This window comes from Rhinopithecus bieti, unplaced genomic scaffold (assembly GCF_001698545.2).
Source record: "Rhinopithecus bieti isolate Rb0 unplaced genomic scaffold, ASM169854v2 scaffold_37555, whole genome shotgun sequence".
Taxonomy (NCBI): domain Eukaryota; kingdom Metazoa; phylum Chordata; class Mammalia; order Primates; family Cercopithecidae; genus Rhinopithecus; species Rhinopithecus bieti.
In genome coordinates, this window is record NW_016815947.1 from 1,188,694 (window position 1) to 1,213,719 (window position 25,026).

The following is a 25,026-nucleotide window of genomic DNA, read 5'->3' on the forward strand; positions in this document are numbered from 1 at the left end:
AAAAAAAAAAAAAAAAAAAAAAAAAAAAAAAAAAAAAAGAGACGGAGTCTCACTCTATCACCCAGGCTGGAGTACAATGGCGTGATCCTGGCTCATTGCAGCCTCTGCCTCCTGGGTTCAAGTGATTCTCCTGCCTCAGCCTCCTGAGCAGCTGGGACTACAGGCACATGCCGCCACACCCAGCTAATTTTTGTATTTTTGATAGAGATGGGGTTTCACCATGTTGGCCAGGCTGGTCTCGAACTCCTGACATCAGGTGATCTGCCCACCTTGGCCTCCCAAAGTGCTGTGATTACAGGCATGAGCCACTGCTCCCAGCCTTCACTGCAGTTTTAATTTGCATTTTCTTCATGGCAGAGCTACATTTTGAAAGATCCCCTTGGCCACAGCTTAAAGAATGGTTAGGGTGGAGGAAGAGACTAGAAATAGGCACACTAGCTGCAACTATGGCTTGGACACATGGAGAGGAGAATTTTTTTTTTTTTTTTTTTTTGAGACAGGGTCTCGCTCTGTTGCCCAGACTGGAGTGCAGTGGCTCAATCTCAGTGTACCTCACTCTCTGCCTCCCGGGCTCAAGTAATCCTCCCACCTCAGCCTCCCTACCTATAGGCATGCACCTAATTTTTTGTAGAGATGGTTTTTTTTTTATTTTTGATACGGAGTCTCACTCTGTCGTCCAGGCTGGAGTGCAGTGGCCAGATCTCAGCTCACTGCAATCTCTGCCTCCCTGGTTCACGCCATTCTCCTGCCTCAGCCTCCCAAGTAGCTGGGACTACAGGCGCCCGCCACCTCACCCGGCTAGTTTTTTGTATTTTTTAGTAGAGACGGGGTTTCACCATGTTAGCCAGGATGGTCTCGATCTCCTGACCTCATGATCCGCCTGTCTCGGCCTCCCAAAGTGCTGGGATTACAGGCTTGAGCCATCGCGCCCAGCCGAGATGGTTTATTTTTTTGAGATGGAGTCTCACTCTGTCACCCAGGCTGGAGTGCGATCTTGGCTCACTGCATCCTCCACCTCCCGAGTTCATGCGATTCTCCTGTCTCAGCCTCCCAAGTAGCTGGGATTACAGGTGTCCACCACCATGCCTGGCTAATTTTTGTATTTTTAGTAGAGACAGAGTTTCACTATGTCGGTCAGGCTGGTGGTCTTAAACTCCCTTCCTCAGGTGATCCAACCACTTCAGCCTCCCAAAGTGTTGGGATTACAGGTGTAAGCCACTACGCCCAGCAAGATGGGGTTTTCCCGTGTTGCCCAAGCTGGTCTTGAACTCCTGGGCTCACGTGATTCACCCATCTTGTCCTCCCAAAATGCTGGGATTACAGGTGTGAGCCACCGCATCCAGCCCTCATACATTTTTATCAAATAAATCATGATGGGTGAACCTCTACTAATTTTACCTAAACCTGCAGGGTTTCTGGATGTCCTAGTGATGGTCAAGGACTCCACGTTGGAGCACTGCTTCCTAAGTCATGGGCCTAAGAAACTCCCTTTGTGGGTGAGGCAGCTGCTTATGTAACACATGCCCAGGGAGCTCTGCTTCCCCTCCACTGTGCTGCTGATATTCCTGGACTAGGCTTGCCAGAGAAAGCCCTTGAGAGCCTTGACAAAAACAAATGGAGGGGACAGCAGATTAGTTACAAGGACCTATCTGCAAAGCTTGAGCCATGGGACTTATTGGGAAAAACACAATTCTGGCCCAGTGTTTTATTAAAACCTAGTTTCTGATTCCTAAGCAATTATGGGAAATGCTTTAACAAAACGCTAAGAATCCAGTCACCCATAGCTAACAGCAGGGTCCTGGGACATACATGAGGCCAGCGTGAGCAGCCTGACTGAGCAGTGTGGGCGTAGGCCTGCAGAGACAGCTGCCACCCTCACCCAATATTCCACATGGGAAGGAGGAGCCAGATCTGACACTTCAAAATGAAAACAGATTTTATGATGACTGTCCTAAGTTTTAATTGTTGGTTCCTTACATGCTGTTCTTATTCAAAAGAACAAATCCTCATGTGGCCAACGGGTGCTCCCAGTTGGGCCCTCAAAGCCATGGGAAAAGTCTCTTACTACGTGGACAGCACAGTGCATGGTTTAAGAGCACTGACTGTGCAGATATTCAGACCAGGTTTTAATAACACACACTTTGTGAACTTACGTAAGTTCTTCACCTCTCTGAGCCTTATTTCAACTATAAAATGGGGATAAAGATACAGCAGCTGCATTAGACAATGGTTTGAAGACTAGAGGAAACCTGTGCCTGGTACACGGTAAGTGCTCAAGAGATGCGAGTTAACCAGAGGAGCCACTGACCAATGCCGTGCTTCTCCATGAGGGCAATGAGGTCGGCCTCGGTGAGCAGCTTGGGCGGGCTGGTCTCCCCATCCACCATCTCCACGGTGCTGGGCTGAAAGCGGGAGCCTCGCTCATAGACAGGGAGGATCTATAGGGAGCGGCAGGTGCAGCAGTCAGATGATTCCATTATCACACTCAGGCAAAAAATAACCTCATTTCAAGGAACACGGTCCTGCTCCACTAGAGAACTCAGGGCTCGCAACACAACTGTCCTCCCTCTCCCTGGGGAACACTCTTGATCACCTTGTCACTCCAGTGATCATATGGATACACGTCCAGATAGTTTCGGGCCAGAATCACGAGGCCGTGGGCCACAAAGCGTTCCTGAGCGATGTCGATCTCCACTGTGGTCTCCTGCCCCTGAGCATCCTGGGAGCAGCAAGCCAGGAAATGGCGAACAATAAACTCATACAGTCGCTGTTCGTCTCCCTAGGAAGAAAAGGAGTTTGAAACTCCCCCTAGAATATCACCTCTCAAGGACAGGAGCATCGCTGGTAGCCTTAGCCAAATGTCCAGCACAGAAGAGGCCACACTGCTCCTCAGGCCCTGCACTAACATGGAGTGCCAGGCAAACAAGTCCTGGGGAGAGGATAGGTTTAGGTTGACACATTTCACAACTCAAATCTGGCAAAGATAAGCAAGGGAGTAATCTTCCCTTCCAGAGTGGTTCTTTGATGTAAACCCAATCTAAGCAGAAAACAAGATGAAAGCCTAAGAAGTTGGCAACAGACTCCTCAAATGCAAGAGACAGAGCAACACTGCACCTGGTGGCCTTAGCCCAACTTCATGCACACGTTTAAGCAGTAATTTGTCAGGGTAATTTTCAATTAGGTAATCAATGATTTAGTGAGTCTCACTCTATCAAAATGAGACATTTATACACATATCCAATAATTCCCCTTCTAAGGATCTCTTCAAAGGAAGTAACTGGAGAACCACAAAAATATTTATGTCTACAAATGTTAACTATAGTATCAAAAACACAAACAGATTTGGCAAAATAAATTATGGCACATCTTTGCAATTGTTAAATATCATGCTTAATAGGCAATTTTTCCTCCCTTATAATCTTTTGTAATTCTTAAGTTGTCTAAAATGAACATGTAATTTTTTTTTTCAGAGTCTCACTCTGTCATCAGGTTGGAGTGCAGCGGTGCAATCTCAGTTTACTGCAACCTCCGCGTCCCGGGTTCAAGTGATTCTTCTGCCTCAGCATCCTGAGAGCTGGGACTACAGGCACACGCCACCACGCCCAACTAATTTTTGTATTTTTAGTAGAGACGGGGTTTCACCATGTTAGCCAAGATGGTCTCAATTTCCCGACCTTGTGATCCACCCACCGTGTCCTCCTAAAGTGTTGGGATTACAGGCGTAAGCCACTGCTCCTGGCCATATTTTTAAAATCAGAAAGAATATATGTTATTAAAAGAAGGAGGAGAAGAACAAAAGACTAAGATTTCCCCAGCTTTGTGAGAAGCCTACAGATGTAAACAAGCCTAATGCTCCTGTGCCTGCAGAGTCTGCCTGTGGCTGAAGAAATGACTGAGACAGACAAGCAGAGCTGAGTGGGAAACTGCAATGACGCGGGGTGGCACGACTGGGGTGGCAGCAAAGTTTCAGGAGGCAACCAAAACTGAGCCAGTCTTGAGAGGATGGATAGAGTTCTCTAGTTCCAGGGACTGGGAAGGCCACAAGGCTCACAGTGGGGGTAGGTGTCTGCACAGCGGTGTGGGGAGGAGAGGTACCTAGGTTGCCTATGAAGGACTAGCAGGGAAGCAGCAGGAGCTGACGGAGAGTGGGGATGTGGGGCTAGATTAAGACGGGGGCCCATCACGGGGAAGGGTGAAGCAGTCTTTCATCAAAGCAAACGAAATGAGAGAGATCTCAAAATCACTTGTTTTTACAATCACAGCCCACAGAGTAAATTCCAATCTTACTACCAACCCCCAGCACTTCCCTGTGGGTTCCAGCAGGCAGCACATTCAGAGAAACCAACCTGTAAGCTGTTGGTGTATTTGGTGGGGTGAATGGGAGGGTGAGCTTGGTCAGACTTGTTCCCATTGCGTGGGGTGGGACCACCCCGCTCTAGAATGCTCTGGGCAAAGGCCCCCCAGCGTGGATCGGGGGTCTGCTGTTCCACCAACACCGTCAGGTTTAAGTCTCTGGGAAAACTGTTTGTTTCTGTTCGGGGATAGCTGATGTACCTAAAACCAAGGCAAACAAACAGAAAAAGAAATTGCTAGGCTCTCTGATTGGTCATTAAATAACTGAAAGCACCCGCTAACACCTACACACACTCATCTGATGTAGCCAACTCAATTGAAGGCAACCTAGGTTACCTGATTCAGAAAAGTTCTGAGATGAGATGCGCCTACTCATGGGGTGAAAACCAGCTGGCTCTCCTGCTAGGACACTCAAAGAAGCCAAAGGAGAAACAAAAGGGGCAGCACAGCACAGGATAAAGGCCAGCAGCCTCATAGCCTGGGGCTTGTCACCGGCCACTCTGAGGGTCAGTCTGACAGACCAACCCTGATGCAGCACATGAGCCTCACTGACCCTGACAAGTTCCACCAGCGTGTGCTTCGAGACTGTTCTTAGAGTATACAAAGAACAATGCTGTCCAATAAAACTGTCATGTGGACTCTATTTGTTTTCATTTTATTTTGAGATAGTCTTGCTGTGGTGCCCAGGCTGAAGTGTAGCAGCGTGATCTTGGCTCACTGCAGCCTCCGTCTCCCAAGCTAAAGTAATCTTCCTGCCTCAGCTTCCTGAACAGATGGGACTACAAGTGTGTGGCACAATGCCTGGCTAATTTTTCTTTTTTGTAGAGACAGGGTTTTGCTATGTTGCCCAGGTTGGTCTCAAACTCCTAAGCTCAAGTGATCCTCCTGCCTAGGCCTCCTGAAGTGCTTGGATTTCAGGTGTGACCCAGCATACCCAGTCTCTATTTGTAATTTTTGTTTTCTCCCAGAGATGGAGTCTTGCTCTGTCACCCAGGCTGGAGTGCAGTGGTGCAATCTCAGCTCACTGCAACCTCCGCCTCCTGGGTTCAAACGATTCTCCTGCCTCCGCCTCCCCAGTAGCTGGGACTACAGGCGCGCAACACCACACCATGCCCAGTTAATTTTTGTCTTTTTAGTAGAGACGGGGTTTCACCATGTTGGCCAGGATGGTCTTGATCTCTTGACCTCATGATCTGCCTGCCTCGGCCTCCCAAAGTGCTGGGATTACAGGCGTGAGCCACCGCGCCTGGCCCATAAACTCTATTTCTAAAATATTTCATCCTGATAAAGACGGTTCAAATTCTACTCCCAAATCCAGAATATTTACCCTTGAGTGTAGAGCTTCTCAGCAATCCTCATGGTTTCTTTAGCATTTATTCTCAACTTTCGAGAAGCCAGCTTCTCAAGCTCCTGTGAAATGGGTCAACAGGGATGTTAGGTGTATTGCATGAGTCAGGCAGCACAACTCAAATACACAACTCATCTTCAGTCAAATCTGGCCCGTCACTCCAGGTGCTTCTGTCAAACAGCGGAAAAGACTGCCCAACAACAATTTCTGGGCCTGCCAGGCAGAGTCAGATCCTAGCCTAGTGGTTCTCAGACTTTAATGTGTGCAGGACTCAACTGGGAAGCCAGCGGATTTGGGACTCTGACCACTGGGGAAGCTGCTATGTTGTGCAGGCTGATTTTGAACTCTTGGCCTCAAGCAATCCTCCCTCTCTGACCCCCCAAAATGCAAGGATCACAAGCGTGAGCTACCATACCCAGCCGAAAACTCCACTTTTTTTTTTGAGACGGAGTCTCACCCTGTAGCCTAGGCTGGAGTGCAGTGGCATGATCTCGGCCCACTGCAACCTCCACCTCCTGGGTTCAAGTGATTCTCCTGCTTCAGCCTCCCAAGTAGCTGGGATTACAGCACCACCACGCTTGGCAAATTTTTGTATTTTTAGTAGAGACCGCCATGTTGGCCTGGCTGGTCTTGAACACCTGACCTCAGGTGATCTGCTCACCTCAGCCTCCCAAAGTGCTGGGATTACAGACGTGAGCCACCACGTCTGGCCAGAAATCTACATTTAAAAAATTTTTTCACTTTCGAGACCGAGTCTCGCTCTTGTTGCCCAGACTGCAGTGCAGTGGCACGATTTCGACTCCCTGCAACCTCCACCTCCCAAGTTCATGCGATTCGCCTGCCTCAGCCTCCTGAGTAGCTGGGACTACAGGCGCTCACCACGGCTGGCTAATTTTTGTGTTTTCAGTAGAGACGGGGTTTTGCCATGTTGTGATTACAGGTGTGAGCCACCGCCTCTGGCCCATATACATATATATATTTTTTCAGATGGAGTCTCACTCTGTCATCCAGGCTGGAGTGCAGTGGTGCAATCTCGGCTCACTGTAAGCTCTGCCTCTTGGGTTCACGCCAATTCTCCTGCCTCAGCCTCCCCAGTAGCTGAGAATACAGGCACCTGCCACCATACCTGGCTGATTTTTTGTATTTTTAGTAGAGATGGGGTTTCACCATGTTAGCCAGGATGGTCTTGATCTCCTGACCTTGTGATCTGCCCACCTCAGCCTCCCAAAGTGCTGGGATTACAGGCCTGAGCCACTGTGCCCAGCCTGAAATCTACATTTTTAAACAAACACAGACAGTTTTGAGAACCACACTTTGGGAACACCACCCAAGCCCTGGTAAATTCTCCTGGAGGGTGAAAACCCCAGGAGGCCTCCTGGGGGATAACAGATGTTCTTTTCCCTAGGTGACAAGTTAACAATGCTGATGACTATATGTCACTCTAAAGCATACTTAACCAGTGAGGACTAAAAAACATAAGCCTACTATATAAAATCAATGCAGCTGGGCGCGGTGGCTCGTGCCTCTAATCCCAGCACTTTGGGAGTCCGAGGCAGGCAGATCACGAGTTCAAGAGATTGAGACTATACCGGCCAACATAGTGAAATCCGTCTCTACTGAAAATACAAAAATTAGCTGGGTGTGGTGGCATGCACCTGTAGTCTCAGCTACTCAGGAGGCTGAGGCAGGAGAATCGCTTGAGCCCAGGAGATGGATGCTGCAGTGAGCCGAGATCATGCCACTGCACTCCAGCCTGGTGACCAGAGCAAGACTCCCTCTCAAAAAACAAACAAACAAACAAACAAACAAACAAGCAAACAAAATGCATAACTGCCCCCATGCAATCCCTCCACACATATACACATTTATTGTGGCTTGCCCAAGACAAAGAATGCACTGCCCACCAGTCCCTGTGTGCTTCTTAGCCTGCATGCTTGTTAGCCTGAGTGTTCTGTACGTCCAACCTTCAGAGTGAATTCTAATAGTAATTCTATCCCAAATTTTCCTGCTAAGTGGTGACTGAGAAGGCATACTCCTAATGTGATTTACTCAGACTTGTGTTCCGTCAGGGTGGCTCTTCCCGGGGTCAAATAATTTGAGAAGCCCTGTTCTAAAGTAGGTTCATATAGCAGATTTAAAGTAATATTTACACAGATTATGCAGCAACATGAAAAAAATGCTCGGGTGGAAAACACAAGCTACTCTAGTTATAATGCTGTAAAAACATGCATATTAAAAAACAGGAAGAGATACTAGTAATTATGTAAGGATGGTGAAGTCATAGGTTGTCTTCCTCTTTTTGTTTCCCAAATCTCATACAATGCAGTTATATTGCAATTGTTAACAACAACAACAACAAAAAAGCCAGGCGCGGTGGCTCACGCCTGTTATCCCAGCACTTTGGGAAGCTGAGGTGGGCAGATCACCTCATGGTGGTGCATGCCTATAATCCCAGCTGCTCGGGAGGCTGAGGCAGGAGAATCGCTTGAACCCGGGAGGCAGAAGTTGTAGTGAGCCAAGACCGCACCATTGCACTCCAGCCTGGGCAACATCTCAAAAAAAAAAATCTCAAAAAAAAAAAAAAAAAAGAAAAAAAAAAACCCTTAAGAGGCCAGGCAGTGGTTGGGTGTGGTGGTTTATGCCTGTAATCCCAGTACTTTGGGAGGCTGGGGCTGCAGAACCACTTGAGGCCAGGAGTTTGAGACCAGCCTGGTCAACAGTGAGATTCCGTCTCTACAAAAAAATTATAAAAATAATTAACTGGTCATCATGGCACATGGCTATAGTCTGAGCTACTTGGGAGGCTGAGGTGGGAGATCTCTTGAGCCCAGAAGTCTGAGTCTACAAAAACAAAATAAGTAAAAAAAAAAAACAAACAGTAAGGCTAAGCAGGACCGTGTCTTTCTCAAGCATTTTCTTGTGTGGCCTGGTGATGGGTGATATTTTCTTCCACCAAGCCACAGTCTAGGCAGTAGAACCACAGCCTCAAAACAGTATTTCCCCAGTGCCTGAAACAGCCTGTCCAGAACATACCACAGTGTCCAAAGCTTGAGGCCGCCACTTGCTCTTGGGCTTAGATCTGACCTCTACCACAGTTGCCATGGGATCCTAGAAAGCCAGGAAAGAAAAGACCATGTTAACCTGTTAGTGCATCATCTCCATCCTTCCTGTGGATAGCCCATGCCAGTCCCAGATCACACTGACCACCACCAGCTAAGCCTGCAGTGACAGCCTAGGAGAGTGCCCACTTAATGTTGCTTGTAGCTGACAGCAAGATAGACACCATCACTACTTTCCCACTCAAACCAAGATTACAAAGGGCAATTTCACAAGCCTTAAGGTGCTTCCTCCAGAGACTATGAAATCCAATAGCCTATGCATTGCCTGAGTACAGTTTTCTATGTACACATGCACAGTGCTCCTTCTGTTGTTGTTGTTTTGTTTAAAATACAGAGATGGAGTCTTGCTATGTTACCCAGTCTGGCCCAGAAGTCCTGGGCTCAAGCAATACTCCCATAAGCCACCATGCTTAGCCCAGTGCTCCTTTAAAAAAAAGAAAAATTCAGGATGATACAGAGTCAGAAACAGGAGAAATTGCCGGGAGCGGTGGCTCACGCCTGCAATCCCACCACTTTGGGAGGCCGAGACAGGCAGATCACGAGGTCAAGAGAGCTAGATCATCCTGGCCAACACAGTGAAAACCCATCTCTACAAAAAATACAAAAATTAGCTAGGTGTGGTGGCGCATGCCTGTAGTCCCAGCTACTGGGGAGGCTGAGGCAGGAGAATCACCTGAACCCAGGGGGTAGAGGTTGCAGTGAGCCGAGATCGTGCCATTGCACTCCAGCCTGGCGATAGAGCCAGACTCGGTCTCAGGGAAAAGAAAAAAAGAAATAGGAGAAATTATACAATACAAGCTGGAGACCTTTAATCTTAAAACCAACTTCATAGTTTGCATCGCCCACCACGTAGTCCCATACCACATCCGAGTGAAGGAGAAACAGGGCGGGTCTTTTTATTACTTACTTTTATATTTTATTATTTAAGTTGATCTTTTTTTTTTTTTTTGAGGCAGTATCTCATTCTGTCACCCAGGCTGAAGTGCAGCGGCATAATCATGGCTCACTGCAGCCTCAACCTGCTGAGCTCAAGCGATTCTCCCACCTCAGCCTCCCAAGTAGATGGAACTATAAGCAGGTGCCACCATGCCCAGCTAATTTTTTTCTTTTTTGTAAAGATGGGGTTTCACTATAAAACCCGGGCTGGTGGTCTTTTTATTTAACAAATAATTGTGCAGTGTTACAGAGACTCCCAGTGGTCCAGGGTCAAAGGTGGAGTGAGAGAGAGATGGAGACGGCAGCACGGTCTGCAGAAGGGGCAGGGACACACTGGGATTCAGTAGTGCTCTGCCATGTACAGCTCTCACGTGTCTGTGGGTAAGTCTCTTCACTTTCTTTAGCTTCTTCATCTGGAAAATGGGGATGCTATCACTGCCTTCACAGGAATTATTAGGATTAAACAAAACAACACGTAACAAAGTGTGCCTGGTCCATAGTGGGTGCTGCACAGTTATCACATCCCTTGCCTAATTAGTAACAAATCTGCCAGTGGGCTGCAGCCAGAAGCACACCATGAATCAAGCCTAGAGAGCTTGGAATTTTACTTAAGCATGACTCTGTGCAGCCCTTGGGTTAAACCAGGCTGTTATGTGCTAATAGGAAGTGACATCAGAAAGTAAACCATCAGCCCAAGGGCCAGGAAACGTTAGGGTGGGTCCTAACTCTGCCACCGACTGGCCCATGGCCCAGGCCAGTCTTGTTCCCTTCTATGGCACATGCATGTCCCACCCACCCTTCAGCCCTCTCCCTAATCTCTCCAGCCTCTGCTCAAGTGTCACCCCTCCCCTCCCTGACCCTCCAGCCTTTCTCTATCCCTTTACCTTGCCTTATTTTCTTCCTAGCTTTTATCAGTATATAAAATTAAGCCACTAATTTGTGACTTTCACTTCTCTAGATTTCCTCACGCGACCAATAAAGAGGGGGCTGAGCCAAATGCTGTCCATTCTCTCCTAGCTCTATAAGTCAATGACCTGGACTGGTCTAGCTAATCCTTGATAATTTCTGGTGACAGTATATGCCACAAGAGGGGATTTCAACTATACATTTCCCAAAATTTCTGATTTCATCTAAAAAGAATGCGGATACTTCCCTTTTCCTTTTAGTGCTGTTTTCAGGGGGTTCTAGTCTTACTGGTCCCCAAAGTGATCCCGAGATGCAAACTTAAAGCTAAAGTCCAATGGGAGAATGAGACAGATCACCTCTGCCAACAGTGGGAGTGGTTTGGGAGGTGTGCAGAATGTTTCCTAGATCATTAAGGGTTCGAAGGACTTCTTACCTCCATACACAACTGATAGAGAACTAGGCAAGCCGTGTGGTTAAAGAGTCGATGCCTTTTCCAGTTGAATTCTACGATACCATCTTTGTGGTCATGAGTTACTATATTAAGGAGAGACAAATAGAAAGGCTGTGTCTCAGAGAAGCCACATGATATGACAGATAGAAAAGGGTTTATCTGTGTCTCAGAGAAGCCACATGACATGACAGATAGAAAAAGGTGGTGAAAGTCAAAGGAGTATCAAATAAGGAAGAATTTCCGGATAACAAAGGGAACTTTAAGAGGATTGTAATGGGCCAGGGAGGATGACAGCAAGACTAAAATAAATTACATCTTTATTAGTGCTATTAATGCTCACAGTCCCCTTCCTTAACCTTGGGCCCATAGGTCCCAGGCTATAACCCCCACTCCAGGCCCTACCTTTAATTCTGTGGAAGATTTCTGGTACAAAAGCCTGAATGGCTTTGAACCGCTCTACCACAAAGCCCAATGTGGGGAACTGGCAGCTGCCGTAACTGATGAGCTGCTCTGCCAGCACCTCAGGAAAAATCTTCTGAAGCCGCAGGGTCTGGAACCTAGTAAAGGCAGCTCCTGGAGAGTGAAGGAGAGTGAAGGAAGGTGAAAACGGTGGCTAATAAGAGTCCAGAGCTGGCAGTGTATATCTACACAGAGCCCATTTTTGGTCCCATAACACAACATTAATGTGGCCACGGGAGGCGTCTGCCTAGCTCCTCACCAATCCTCAGGTCCAGCTCCTGCCTCACATCCACAGCATCGCTCACCCTCTGATCAGGCTCAGTCAGGTTTTCACAAGCTGTCCTGACGGCATGGGGTGTGATCTCAGAGAATCGGGCTCGCAACACCTGCAGATTGGGCTTTACTGCAGAACACAAGGCGTTACCAAGGTCAAAGTCAAACCACACTGCCCTCCATCATAAAGGACTCACTTTTCTTAAAGCCCCTTAAAACAAAGGCAAAACAGTTCAAGAAGCTGTGAGGTGACCAATTTACCTATTAAGTTAAATCAGTGGTGTACAGTGTCTAAAGAGGAAACACCACCATAACCTTTAAACTGAGTGTACTCTCAAAAATAGTGATGGAGTTAATTTTAGCTAGTAACTGTGGGGAAAAGAAAGAGAGACAGATTGTTACTGTGTCTATGTAGAAAAAGGAAGACATAAAGAAACTCCACTTTGATCTGTACTAAGAAAAACTGTTCTGCTTTGAGATGCTATTAATCTGTGACTCTTGTCCCAACCCTGTGCTCACAAAAACATGTGCTGTATTGGCTCAAGGTTTAAGGGATTTAGGGCTGTGCAGGATGTGCTTTGTCAAAAATGTGTTTGTAGGCAGTACACTTTGTTTTTTTTTTTGAGACGGAGTCTCGCTCTGTCACCCAGGCTGGAGTGCAGTGGCCGGATCTCAGCTCACTGCAAGCTCCGCCTCCCGGGTTTACGCCATTCTCCTGACTCAGCCTCCCGAGTAGCTGGGACTACAGGCGCCCACCACCTCGCCTGGCTAGTTTTTTTGTATTTTTTTTTTTAGTAGAGACGGGGTTTCACCGTGTTAGCCAGGATGGTCTCGATCTCCTGACCTCGTGATCCACCTGTCTCGGCCTCCCAAAGTGCTGGGGTTACAGGCTTGAGCCACGGTGCCCGGCCAGGCAGTACACTTTGTGAAAGTCATCACCATTCTCCATTCTCTATTAACCAGAGACACAATGCACTGCAGAAGGCTGCAGGGACTCCTGCCCAAGAAAGCCTGGGTATCGTCCAGGTTTCCCCCCACTGAGACAGCCTGAGATATGGCCTCGTGGGAAGGGAAAGACCTTACAGCCCCCTAGCCTGACACTCGTAAAGGGTCAGTGCTGAGGAGGATTAGTGAAAGAGTAAGGTCTCTATGTGGTTGAGGTAAGAGGAAGGCATCTGTCTCCTGCACGTCTCTGGGAATGGAATGACTTGGTGTAAAACCGACCATATATTATATTCTGAGATAGGAGAAAACCGCCGTATGGCTGGAGGCGAGACATCATGGTGGCAATACTGCTCTGTTACTCTTTACTGCACTGAGATGTTTATGTAAAGTTAAACATAAATCTAGCTTATGTATATATCCAGGCACAGCACCCTTCCTTAAACTTATTTATGACACAGAGTCTTTTGTTCACGTTTTCCTGCTGACCCTCTCCCCACCATCACCCCACAATCATACCGCATTCCCCTCGCCGAGATAGTAAAGATAGTGATCAATACTGAGGGAACTCAGAGACCAGCACCAGTGTAGGTCCTCACTTGCTGAGCACCAGTCCCCTGGGCCCACTTTTCTTCNCTGTCTCGGCCTCCCAAAGTGCTGGGGTTACAGGCTTGAGCCACGGTGCCCGGCCAGGCAGTACACTTTGTGAAAGTCATCACCATTCTCCATTCTCTATTAACCAGAGACACAATGCACTGCAGAAGGCTGCAGGGACTCCTGCCCAAGAAAGCCTGGGTATCGTCCAGGTTTCCCCCCACTGAGACAGCCTGAGATATGGCCTCGTGGGAAGGGAAAGACCTTACAGCCCCTAGCCTGACACTCGTAAAGGGTCAGTGCTGAGGAGGATTAGTGAAAGAGTAAGGTCTCTATGTGGTTGAGGTAAGAGGAAGGCATCTGTCTCCTGCACGTCTCTGGGAATGGAATGACTTGGTGTAAAACCGACCATATATTATATTCTGAGATAGGAGAAAACCGCCGTATGGCTGGAGGCGAGACATCATGGTGGCAATACTGCTCTGTTACTCTTTACTGCACTGAGATGTTTATGTAAAGTTAAACATAAATCTAGCTTATGTATATATCCAGGCACAGCACCCTTCCTTAAACTTATTTATGACACAGAGTCTTTTGTTCACGTTTTCCTGCTGACCCTCTCCCCACCATCACCCCACAATCATACCGCATTCCCCTCGCCGAGATAGTAAAGATAGTGATCAATACTGAGGGAACTCAGAGACCAGCACCAGTGTAGGTCCTCACTTGCTGAGCACCAGTCCCCTGGGCCCACTTTTCTTCCTATATACTTTGTCTCTGTGTGTGTTATTTCTTTTCTTAGTCTCTCATCTCCACCTCGCGAGAAATACCCACAGGTGTGGAGGGGCAGGCCCCCCTTCAGTAACTAAAATACTAAAATGCTCTTGGTGAGCATTGTTTTTTTTTTTGGAGACAGTCTCACTCTGTCACCCAGGCTGGAGTGCAGTGGCGCAATCTCGGCTCACTGCAACCTCTGCCTCCTGGGTTCAAGCAATTCTCCTGCCTCGGCCTCCTGAGTAGCTGGGACTACAGGCACATGCCACCACACCTGGCTAATTTTTGTAATTTTACTAGAGACAGGGTTTCACCATGTTGACTAGGCTGGTCTCGAACACCTGACCTCAGGAGATCCACCTGCCTCAGTCTTCCAAAGTGCTGGGATTACAGGCATGAGCCACCACGCCTGGCTGCCTTTTGTGACTTTCATCTTACTTGCTCTCTCAGGCCTTTTAGGAAAAGAAAAATACTACAATTAAAGGGTTCTGTGGGGGAATTTCATGCCTCTTCAGGGAAGAATATAGGACATATACACACTGTCCTTGAAAGTTAATGCACTTAAATTTCCAGGAGTCATTACAGCTTTGAACACAAAACCACTAAAGGAAAATAGCAACCCCACCCTCTGAGCTAGAGAATGGCCGGCCCGTTCATCACTTCCTCTAAGTTACCCAAAACCATTAACACGGCTAGAGCCTTTAAATCCACTGCAACAATTATTTATTAATAGTCGAGCACTATATAATAGGAGAGATTAAAAAAGAAAACAGAACATTTTATAATTATTCTTTGTACTTTACTTGTGGTATATGCACTCTTTTACACATATTCAATATGTAATTTTATTTTTCTATTTTTGCTTCCATTAATCAAATACTAAAATAATTCAATATATAACAACAACAACAACAAAAAGAATATAAAGTCCCTGTTCTCAAGGAGCTGGGTATCTGCTTGTATGCTTGTACCTAACAAGGAATGGGTCCTGGTCTAAATGGTTTACACCACTCATTAACTCATCTAATCTCTGTGGCAGTCCCAGGAAACATGTTGGATTGGCTTGATGTTACAGACAAGGAAGTCGAGGTTCCCAATGGCTCAGTGATTTGCTCCAGGACACATGGCCGGTGGGACTCACAGACCGAAAGGGAAAGTATCTACGGAGGAATTCATCCATGGCTCACTTGCACATACAAACGAGAACACTCTATTTATGGAATCCCAAAGTAGAGAAAGTCAGCAGCAGCAGCACTTACCAGCCTTACACACGTGGATAATCTCAAACCCAATGTTTTCGCCTTCTCTATCACAGTCAGTCCAGATCACCAGAGCCTGGCACTGGCGAGTCTCTCGTTCCAGAGTTTTCTGAAGTTCACAGTGGAATAAGAGTGGTGAGAACAGAATTGCGGAACAGTGACTTGACACCTCTATGCTAAGGGGATCTGACTGAAGGTTAATAATGTTCTTGGAGTGTGACAACTTGGCGAAGGAAAGAGAACAGAGAAAACCGCTCTCATTGGTGCTAATGATCATACAACTCCTTAGAACCACAAATGAGTTTCTAGAATAGAGGGTTTAATATAACTTCCCCAATATGACGAAACCTAAAATTCAGCTCTAACACACACACACACACACACACACACACACACACACACACACACACTTCAAGAGGTTCTGATTATGACCTAGTTAAAAAAAACGAACCCCGGCTGGGCACGGTGGCTCATGCCTGTAATCCCAGAACTTTGGGAGGCTGAGGTGGGTGGATCATGAGGTCAGGAGACTGAGAGCATCCTGGTTAACACGGTGAAACCCCGTCTCTACTAAACATACAAAAAATTAGCTGGGCATGGTGGCAGGCGCCTGTAGTCCCAGCTACTCAGGAGGCTGAGGCAGGAGAATGGCCTGAACCTGGGAGGCGGAGCTTGCAGTGAGCCGAGATTACGCCACTGCAGTCCAGCCTGGGCGACACAGCAAGACTCCGTCTCAAAACAAAACAAAACAAAACGAATCCCAATTGAATTTTCATCCAAAGGTTTATTAGTTCTCAATAAATTAACTGGCCGGGCTCAGTGGCTCACGCCTGTAATCCCAGCACTTTAGGAGGCTGAGGCGGGTGGATCACCTGAGGTCAGGAGTTCAAGACCATTCTGGCCAACATCGTGAAACTCCATCTCTACTAAAAATACAAAAATTAGCTGGGTATGGTGGCAGGCGCCTGTAATCTCAGCCTCTCCAGAGGCTGGGGCAAAAGAATCACTTGACTCTGGAGGCGGAGGTTGCAGTGAGCTGAGACTGCACCATCACACTCCAGCCTGGGGGACAAGAGTGAGACTTCACCTCAAAATAAATAAATAAATAAATAAATAAATAAATAAAAATTAAAAATAAATTAACTATGCATGCCCTGACTGCTTGGCAACTGGCAATTTACTGTCAAAACAGGCATTCATACTTTGCAGCCTCTTCCATTTAACAAGGGTGAGATGGGGGCTAGCACTAATAATTTATAATACTTAGGATTATTTTTTGAGATAGGGTCCCGCTTTCTCACCAGGCTGGAGTGTGGTGGTGTGATTATAGCTCATTGCAGCCTCGACCTCCTGCCTCCTGGGCTCAAGTAATCCTCCTTCCTTAGCCTTACTATTAGCTGGGTCTATAGGCTTACATCACCATGCCTGGTTAATTTTTTTTTTTCCTTGGAGAGATAGGGTCTCACTATTTTACCCAGGCTGGTCTCAAATTCCTGGGGTTCATGTGATCCTGCCTTGGCCCCACAAATTGCTGGGATTACAGGCATAAACTACCATGTCCAGCTCTTATTCCTAGGATTTAAACAACTACTATTCATAAAAAAATGTTTACTTCAGTTTCTTGGCCACTTAGCCACATTCATACAATGGGTGGGAACCAGCTTTTTAAATCATGGTAGTGAGTTTGGTGGAAAACCTTATCTCCAAATGCCAATGCATTAAAAATAAAGAAATCACTCTGTTTGACTCTTTGGTTGTTCAGTGCCATATGTCTTCCAAAAGACCCTACCTTGATGTCTACAAAATTCTCTGGGCAGTACTTTTCAATTTCTGCTTCAAAGAGGACAAGAGGGTTGCAGCTCTGCCTAGAAAAGACATGAAAACAGAGTCCCAACTTAGTACATGACAGAGAGCCCTCCAATCTAATGACAGCAAACTGTTCTAATGGGTTCATGGTGTATCCCCAAAAGAAAAGGTCCCGGTGAACTGAAAGCAAGGCTATGACTCTCTGTATGACACACTGTCCACTTCTCCACGAGTGTGAACAGGACGGATAAGATGGCATTCTGGAGCCCTTTTACAGGTAAATGCAATCCAATGGCTGCATGAAAAAGGTCTGGCAATTTTGAGGGAACACCAAAAGTGACTGTTTAAAGATTTAATAAAAATTCACAATGGATCAGATAATCCTAGGTCATCTTAGTATTATAAATTACTGCTAGGCGCGGTGGCTCACACCTATAATCCCAGCATGCTGGGAGGCCGAGGCAGGTAGATCACAAGGTCAGGAGATCGAGACCAGCCTAGCTAACAGGGTGAAACCCTGTCTCTAACAAAAATACAAAAAATTAGCTGGCGTGGTGGCGGGCGCCTGTAGTCCCAGCTACTCGGGAGGCTGAGGCAGGAGAATTGCTTGAACCCGGGAGGCGGAGGTTGCAATGAGTCGAGACTGCACCACTGCATTCCAGCCTGGGTGACAGAACAAGACTCCATCTCAAAAAATAACTAAAATAAATAAATAAATAAATTACTGAGACACAGTGGCTCACGCCTGTAATCCTAGCACTTTGGGAGGCAAAAGAAGGCAAACCCCGCCTTGTTTGAGATCAGCCTGGGCAACATGGTGAAACTCCATCTCCACTAAAATAGAACAAATTAGCAGGGTGTGGTGGCGTACGGCTGTAATGCCAGTTACTTGGGAAACTGAGGCATGAGACTTGTTTGAACCCAGGATGGGGAGGTTGCAGTGAGATGAGATTGCGCCACTGCACTCCAGCCTGGGCAACAGGGTGAGACCCTGACTCAAAAAAAACAGGAAAAAAAAAAAAAAAAAAGGAAAAAAAGGCCGGGCATGGTGGTTTACATCTGTAATCCCAGCACTTCGGGAGGCTGAGGTGGGCAGACCACCTGAGGTCAGGAGTTCGAGACCAGCCTAGTCAACATGGTGAAACTCTGTCTCTACTAAAAATACAAAAATTAGCCAGGTGTGGTGGTACGTGCCTGTAGTCCCAGCTACTCAGGAGGGTGAGGCAGGAGAATCACTCGAACCTGGGAGGCAGAGGTTGCTATGAGCCAAGATCATGCCACTGTGCCCCAGCTTGGAAGACAGAGTCTCACTCTGAGACTTTGTCTCAAAAAAAAAAAAAAAAAAAAAATTACCCAATAAGATCAACATGCCTCAAAAGTTCTCTGAAATTTCACAACTTACTATAATCTGAAAGTTCTTCCCTTGAGAATTGTACTGACCATTTTCGAAACTGCATCCGGAAATCATGAGCCAGTAAATGTCCAGAAACGGAAGTCATTACCATGGTAACATTCTGAATGATGACAAAATTCAAAATTCAGTTAGTTTTTTGCAGTTATTATTTTGCCAAGTCATTCAAATGAGAGGGAGGAGCTTCTATTAAAGACATTTTAAAAAACCTGATTGGGAAGAAATAAACATAAATATAAGCTCTTCAAAGCCAAAAGCCATAGGAATACAATCACCATTCCAATTCTAGTACCATGATGCCTCTTGCATCAGTTCAATTTTCCTCAAACTATTATATATTAGCTTTTTTTTTCTTTTTTGTAATGAAGAGCTGAGATGGGACCATATTTTATTAAAGAGACTTCCTCATAAATTATAAAGTCATCACCTGTAACCAGGAACCTTTAGGTTGTTAACAGCTGTTATTCTTAAGACAGTGACATATTCTACAGATGACTAGGCTAACTACTTTCTCTTGCTTATGATGGAAATATTTTAGCACCTACCTGGCCATACAGGTGATAATCAAATTCATAGATCTTGTTGAATTTTGAAAGTCCTTCTCTCTATAAAACAAAAACAAGTAAAAAATAGAAATTATGTTTAAAACAATACATTCCTCTGTATAATTCTTCCTGATCTTGAATTTGGCAATGATTCCTTGGTTATGACACCAAAAATAGAACAAACATTGCTCCAAAGAAGATAAGAAATGGCCAACAAGCATATGAAAAGATGCTCAATGTTATTAATCATTAGGAAAACACAAATCAAAACCATGATGAGATACCACTCCACACCCATTAGGATGACAATTAAATATAATTAAAAAACAAACAAGTAAAATAAGAAGTGTTCTTGAGGATGGGGAGAAATTGGACATTGTCAGTGGAAATGTAAAATGCTTCGGCCACTCTGGAAAATTTTGGTGTTTCCTCAAAAAGTTAGACATAGAGTTACCACATGTCACAGCAATTCCACTCCTAGAAATTTACCCAAAAGAATTAAAAACACATTCAAATACACTTTGGGAGGCTGAGGCAGGTGCATCACTTGAGGTCAGGAGTTCGAGACCAGCCTGGCCAACATGGTGAAACCCTGTCTCTACTAAAAATACGACGATTGGCCGGGTATGGTGGTGCGTGCCTGTAATCCCAGTTACTTGGGAGGCTGAGGCAGAACAATCACTTGAGCCCAGGAGGTGGACGTTGCAGTGAGTGGAGATGGGGCCACTGCACTCTAGCCTGGGTGACAGAGCGAAACTCTGTCTCAAAAACAAAACACAAACAAAAAAACACATTAAAAAAAAAAAACCTGTACATGAATGTCTATAGAAGTTCTATTCACAATAGTCAAAAGATGAAAACAACCCAAATGTCCATCAACTGACGGATGGTAAAACGAAATGTGATCTATCCATATGATAGAATACTATTCAGCCATAAAAAGGAATGAAGAGGCCAGGCTCACGCCTGTAATTCCAGCACTTTGGGAGGCCAAGGTGGGTGGATTACAAGGTCAGGAGCTCGAGACCAGCCTGGCCAACATAGTGAAACCCTGTCTCTACTAAAAATATAAAAAATTAGCCGGGCGTGGTGGTGGGTGCCTGTAATCCCAGCTACCGGGGAGGCTGAGGCAGGAGAATCACTTGAACCTAGGAGGTGGAGGTTACAATGAGCTGAGATTGCACCACTGCACTCCAGCCTGGGCGACAGTGAGAGAGACTCCATCTCAAAAACCAAAAAAAAGGGAATGAAGAACTAATATTAATACATGATACAACATGGATGGACTTCAAGAAGATTATGTTAAGTGAAAGAAACCTGACACAAAAGAGCATGTAAGATATGGGTCCACTTATAGGAAATGCCCAGAACAGGCAAATCCATGGGGAGAGAAAGCAGATTTGTGGTTGTGAAGGGCTGAGGAGAGGGTAAGGGGAGTGACTGCTTAATGGATATGAGGTTTCCTCTTAGGGTGATAAAAAACCTTCTGAAACTAGACAATGATGATGGTGGCACATTTAGTGTACAAAATTCCACTGAACTGTACACTTCAAAATGATTAAAATGGTCAATTTTCTGTGTATTTTGCCACTCAACCTACATGGCTCTCTAGGACCCTTATGATGTGCACTCAACTGCTGCTCTTGCTTAACTCACTGGTGTCCCCTCGCACCACACGACACCCCTAACTTCTCACTGTTTCTGAATATGCCAAGCTATTTCAAGCCACTAGGTTGTTCTTTACAGTTTCTACTGCCTGGTAAAACGTTCACGCTGAGCTCAAACATGCTTTCAACAAATATTAACTTTTTCTTCTTCTTTTTTTTTTTTTTTTTGAGAAGGAGTCTCATTCTGTGGCCCAGGCTGGAGTGCAGTGGCGCGATCTCAGCTCACTGCAAGCTCCACCTCCCGGGTTCATGCCATTCTCCTGCCTCAGCCTCCCAAGTAGCTGGGACTATAGGCGCCTGCCAGCACACCCGGCTAATTTTTTCTACTTTTAGTAGAGACAGGGTTTCACCGTGTTAGCCAGGATAGTCTCATGGTCTCAATATTGAAAGTTTCCTGCATTCCTGACACCATAACAGGCGTTAGGACATAGCAATTAACAAAATATAATCACTGCCCTTTGGAGCGTAGAGTCCAAGGAGAGGCAGTGACAAAAATTAAATAAATGACTGCACATCCCATTATTTAACTGTAACTAGCAGATGCCTTTCAAGTAGAATAGAGTGCTATGACAGCATGTCAGTAAGGGTCTCTGACCTAGTGTAGGGGAAGAGGTAGTGAGGGAAGGATTCCTTGAAGATGAGACATTTCAGCAGCCTCTCTCCTCTAGCCGCCCAAGATGCCGAAAGGAAAGAAGGCCAAGGGGAAGAAAGTGGCCCTGGCCCCCGCTGTCATGGAGCAGCAGTAGGCCAATAAGGTAGTAAATCCCATTTGAGAAAAGCCCTAAGAATTTTGGCTTTTCTAGCCGTCTAGCCGAAGGGCCTCACCCATGTCAAATAGTCCTGCTATAACTGACTGCAGCGGCAGAGCCGCTGTCCTCTATAAGCGGCTGATGTGCCACCTGGGATTGACCAGTTCACCCAGGCCTCAGACCACCAAACTTAAGCTACTTAATTGCTTAAGCTTGCCCACATTACAGACAAGAGACACAGCATGGGAAGAGATCGAAACTGTTGGCCCAGGCCAAGAAGAAAGCTGCCGGCAGAGGGGATGTCCCTACTAAGAGACCACCTACACTTCAAGCAGGGGTTGACACCGCCAACAACTTGGTAGAGAACATGAAGGGTCAGCTGGTGGTGGATCCCATTGAGCTGGCTGTCTTCCTGCCTGCGCTGTGTCCTAAGATGGGGATTCTCTACTGCACTGTCAAGACTGGGGTGTCAAGTTCCACAGGAAGACCTGTACCACTGTCACCTTCACACAGGTTAACTTTCTGGAAGACAAAGGAGCTCTGGCTAAGCTGGTGGAAGCTGGCAGGACAAATTATAACGACATATGAGATCTGCTGTCACAAGGGAGGCAATGCCCTGGGTCCAAAATCTATAGCTTGCATTACCAACCTAGAAAAGGCAAAGGCTAAAGAATTTGCCACTAAACTGGGTTAAGTACACACTGTTGCGTTTTCTGTACATAAAAACAATAAAATTTCTTCCAAGAAAAGTCTTTCCTTTTGGCTGGAATTGCCATCTTGGAGTAATTTGCCAAAATGATGAACACAAAGGAAAAGAGGATGAGGCATCTGATATATGCTCTCCTGGCCTTATAGAAAACACGGAGTTTGAGCTGGGCGCAGTGGCTCACACCTGTAACCCCAGCACTCTGGGAGGCTAAGCAGGTGGATGGCCTGAGGTCAAGGGTTTGAGAACAGCCTGGCCAACACAGTGAAACCCCGTCTCTACTAAAAATACAAAAAATTAGCTGGGCATGGTGGCGGGCGCCTGTAATCCCAGTTACTAGGGAGGCTGAGGCAGGAGAATCGCTTGAACCAGGAAGGCAGAGGTTGCAGTGAGCTGAGATCACACCACTGCACTCCAGGCTGGGCAACAAGGGCAAAACTCCATCTCAAAACAAACAAACAAACAAACAAAGCAAAACAAAACAAAAACATGGAGTTCCTCTGGCCACAGACACCAGAATCTACAATGAAGGTGATCTTGAGGACTGAATGAGAATGGATACTGTTCAAAAACCAATGACCCACAAATGTTACATGGCAGAACTGGAAAAGTCTATGTTACCCAGCATGCTGTCGGCACTTCTGCGAACAAGGGCTAGATTCTTGCCAAAAGAATTAATGTTTCTGTTGAGCATATTAACCACTCTAAGAGCCAAGTTCCTTCCCGAAATGTGTGAAAGAAAATGATCAAAGAAGAAGCAAGTCAAAGAGAAAGGGTTCAACTGAAGTGCCAGCCTGTTCCATTGAGGGAAGTACACCCTGTGAGAACCAATGGAAAGGAGCCTGAGCTGCTGGAACCTATTCCCTATGGATTCACGGCATGATAGGTTAAAAATAGATAAATACAAGACCTCTGGATTGCTTTAAAAAAAAGAGAGAGAGAGAGAGAATGAATTCAGCAGAGCCTTGAAGGATAAGAAGTTAGTTAGGTATAGGAGGACCATTTTCCAAGAGACCCAGAGTCCTAGAAGTAGACAAACCTTGGGGCTGGTCACCAGGACTTCTAGCACTGGAAACAGGTAAAGCTGTCAGCCAACATTCACACAACCCTGGCTCCACTCCCACTATCCTTGAACTGGAAACGCGTCTTAGGCCCCCGGGAACTAAAGAAAAACGAGCAGGGAACTTCCACCCACGCTCTTAGAAAAGTTCTCCAGAAAACCATTTCAGGATCTACTTTTGTTATCTGAGATATTTTCCTGGACAGCTCTTTATGTCTCCCGTGGCACCTCCGTTATGAAATTTTTCTTATCCTCCTTTGGTTTGTGCCTCCCGTGTGTGTGTAGAACACATTCTTACCACTTACCTCTCTCAGAATCAGTTCATTCGTGTAGGAACAGGGTTGGCTTCATCTCTAATCCCCAAACCCTACCGTGTTGCTGTCACTGTGTACGGTGAGGCTGGAAAGTCACAAGGGCTGTAGAACGCAGTGGATGTGGCACAGGATGGGGAGGGCTAGGTTGGCTGGGGAGCGATCGGGCAGGGCTTGAACGCCAAGTTAAGGGAATCTGGTCAATAGTCCCCAAATGAATTTCTGAATCTCGAGGGAAGAACAGTAAAATACAGACTTCCCCAATCTCACACAAGACCCAAAGGGCAGCCAGTGCCCGAGGCGGTTCCAAGAATCAGACAAGTTTGGGAACCTGCTAAGGACAAGGAAAACAAAAGGTTTCCAAGCAAATGAGTGAAATATCTCAACTACGTTTTAAAATGCCCTCCGGTCCGATAGCAGACAGGAGGGCACCGCAATAATCCAGACGAGGGGCGGTGAGGCCTGAGAAATGGGAGATAATCGCCTTCATCTCGATTCCCGGCGCCCACCATGCTGTCCGGCTCGGTGGGCCTCCCTCAAGGCACGCAGCTGATCGGAAAGCGCTTTCTTACCCGCCTCATGCGACCACTGGACAGCAGGTCGGCGATCCCCTTGGCCGCGTCGTTTTTTTCGGCCACACAGAGGACTTTCCGCACGCCTCGGAGGGCCACCTCCATGGCGGGGCGGGAAAACGCACGGTCTCCGGGCTGTCGCAGCCACCGGAGCGCGTAGCGGAGGACAGGAAAGATCATCCTTAGGCCCCGCGCCTGCAGCCGCTCCCCGGCTGCCGGCGCATCCTGGGGAAGCCAGAGGCGAGGCTCAACTGGCGCCCACCGAAAAGGAACTAGAGCCTCGCTTAGGTCACGTCCCCACCAGCCTGCTGGCCTTTGGAGCTTCAGTCACTCAGTCTTTTCCGTGTCGCCGCCGCCGCCTCAGCACCTAACCCAGTACCTCTGCAGGGAGCTTCCGCCCGCCTTCTCCAACCACTTCCGCCAGGCGCGCGCCCCACAGCGACCTGGAACTACAACTCCCAGACTGACTCGCGCCCCTCGTCCAAGCACGTTTCCCCGTACCACCCGCCCCCGACTCACTCCGCCCCACCTTCCCCTCCTTCCCAGCAGTGGTTAATCACACTCCTTCCTGGGGGAAGCCGCCGGACACTCCCATCCAAGGCCTTCTCTTTTTTTTTTTTTTTTTTTTTTGAGGCGGAGTCTCGCTCTGTTGCCCGGACTGGAGTGCAGAGTGCAGTGGCCGGATCTCAGCTCACTGCAAGCTCCGCCTCCCGGGTTTACGCCATTCTCCTGCCTCAGCCTCCCGAGTAGCTGGGACTACAGGCGCCCGCCATCTCGCCCGGCTA

At 46.9% G+C, this 25,026-nt stretch overlaps 1 protein-coding gene across 3 annotated transcripts in view; it reads right to left on the reverse strand.

Annotated features, from left to right (window-relative positions):
* The window catches only part of TOP3A (DNA topoisomerase III alpha), a 42,948-nt gene extending 18,220 nt beyond the window's left edge, over positions 1 to 24,728 (reverse strand). The window contains exons 1-13 of one of the 3 annotated variants that reach the window (XM_017854202.1): positions 24,242 to 24,728; positions 19,177 to 19,236; positions 18,661 to 18,734; positions 17,204 to 17,279; positions 15,415 to 15,523; positions 11,832 to 11,975; positions 11,516 to 11,686; positions 11,096 to 11,196; positions 8,735 to 8,809; positions 5,681 to 5,763; positions 4,347 to 4,554; positions 2,594 to 2,779; positions 2,309 to 2,438 (exon numbers count right to left, since the gene is read on the reverse strand). In XM_017854202.1, the coding sequence (XP_017709691.1) occupies positions 2,309 to 2,438; positions 2,594 to 2,779; positions 4,347 to 4,554; positions 5,681 to 5,763; positions 8,735 to 8,809; positions 11,096 to 11,196; positions 11,516 to 11,686; positions 11,832 to 11,975; positions 15,415 to 15,523; positions 17,204 to 17,279; positions 18,661 to 18,734; positions 19,177 to 19,236; positions 24,242 to 24,421 (1,597 nt within the window). In that variant the 5' untranslated portion in view covers positions 24,422 to 24,728. The other 2 variants (XM_017854203.1, XM_017854204.1) reach the window with 2 other exon arrangements.
* Positions 24,729 to 25,026: the final 298 nt, after the last annotated feature.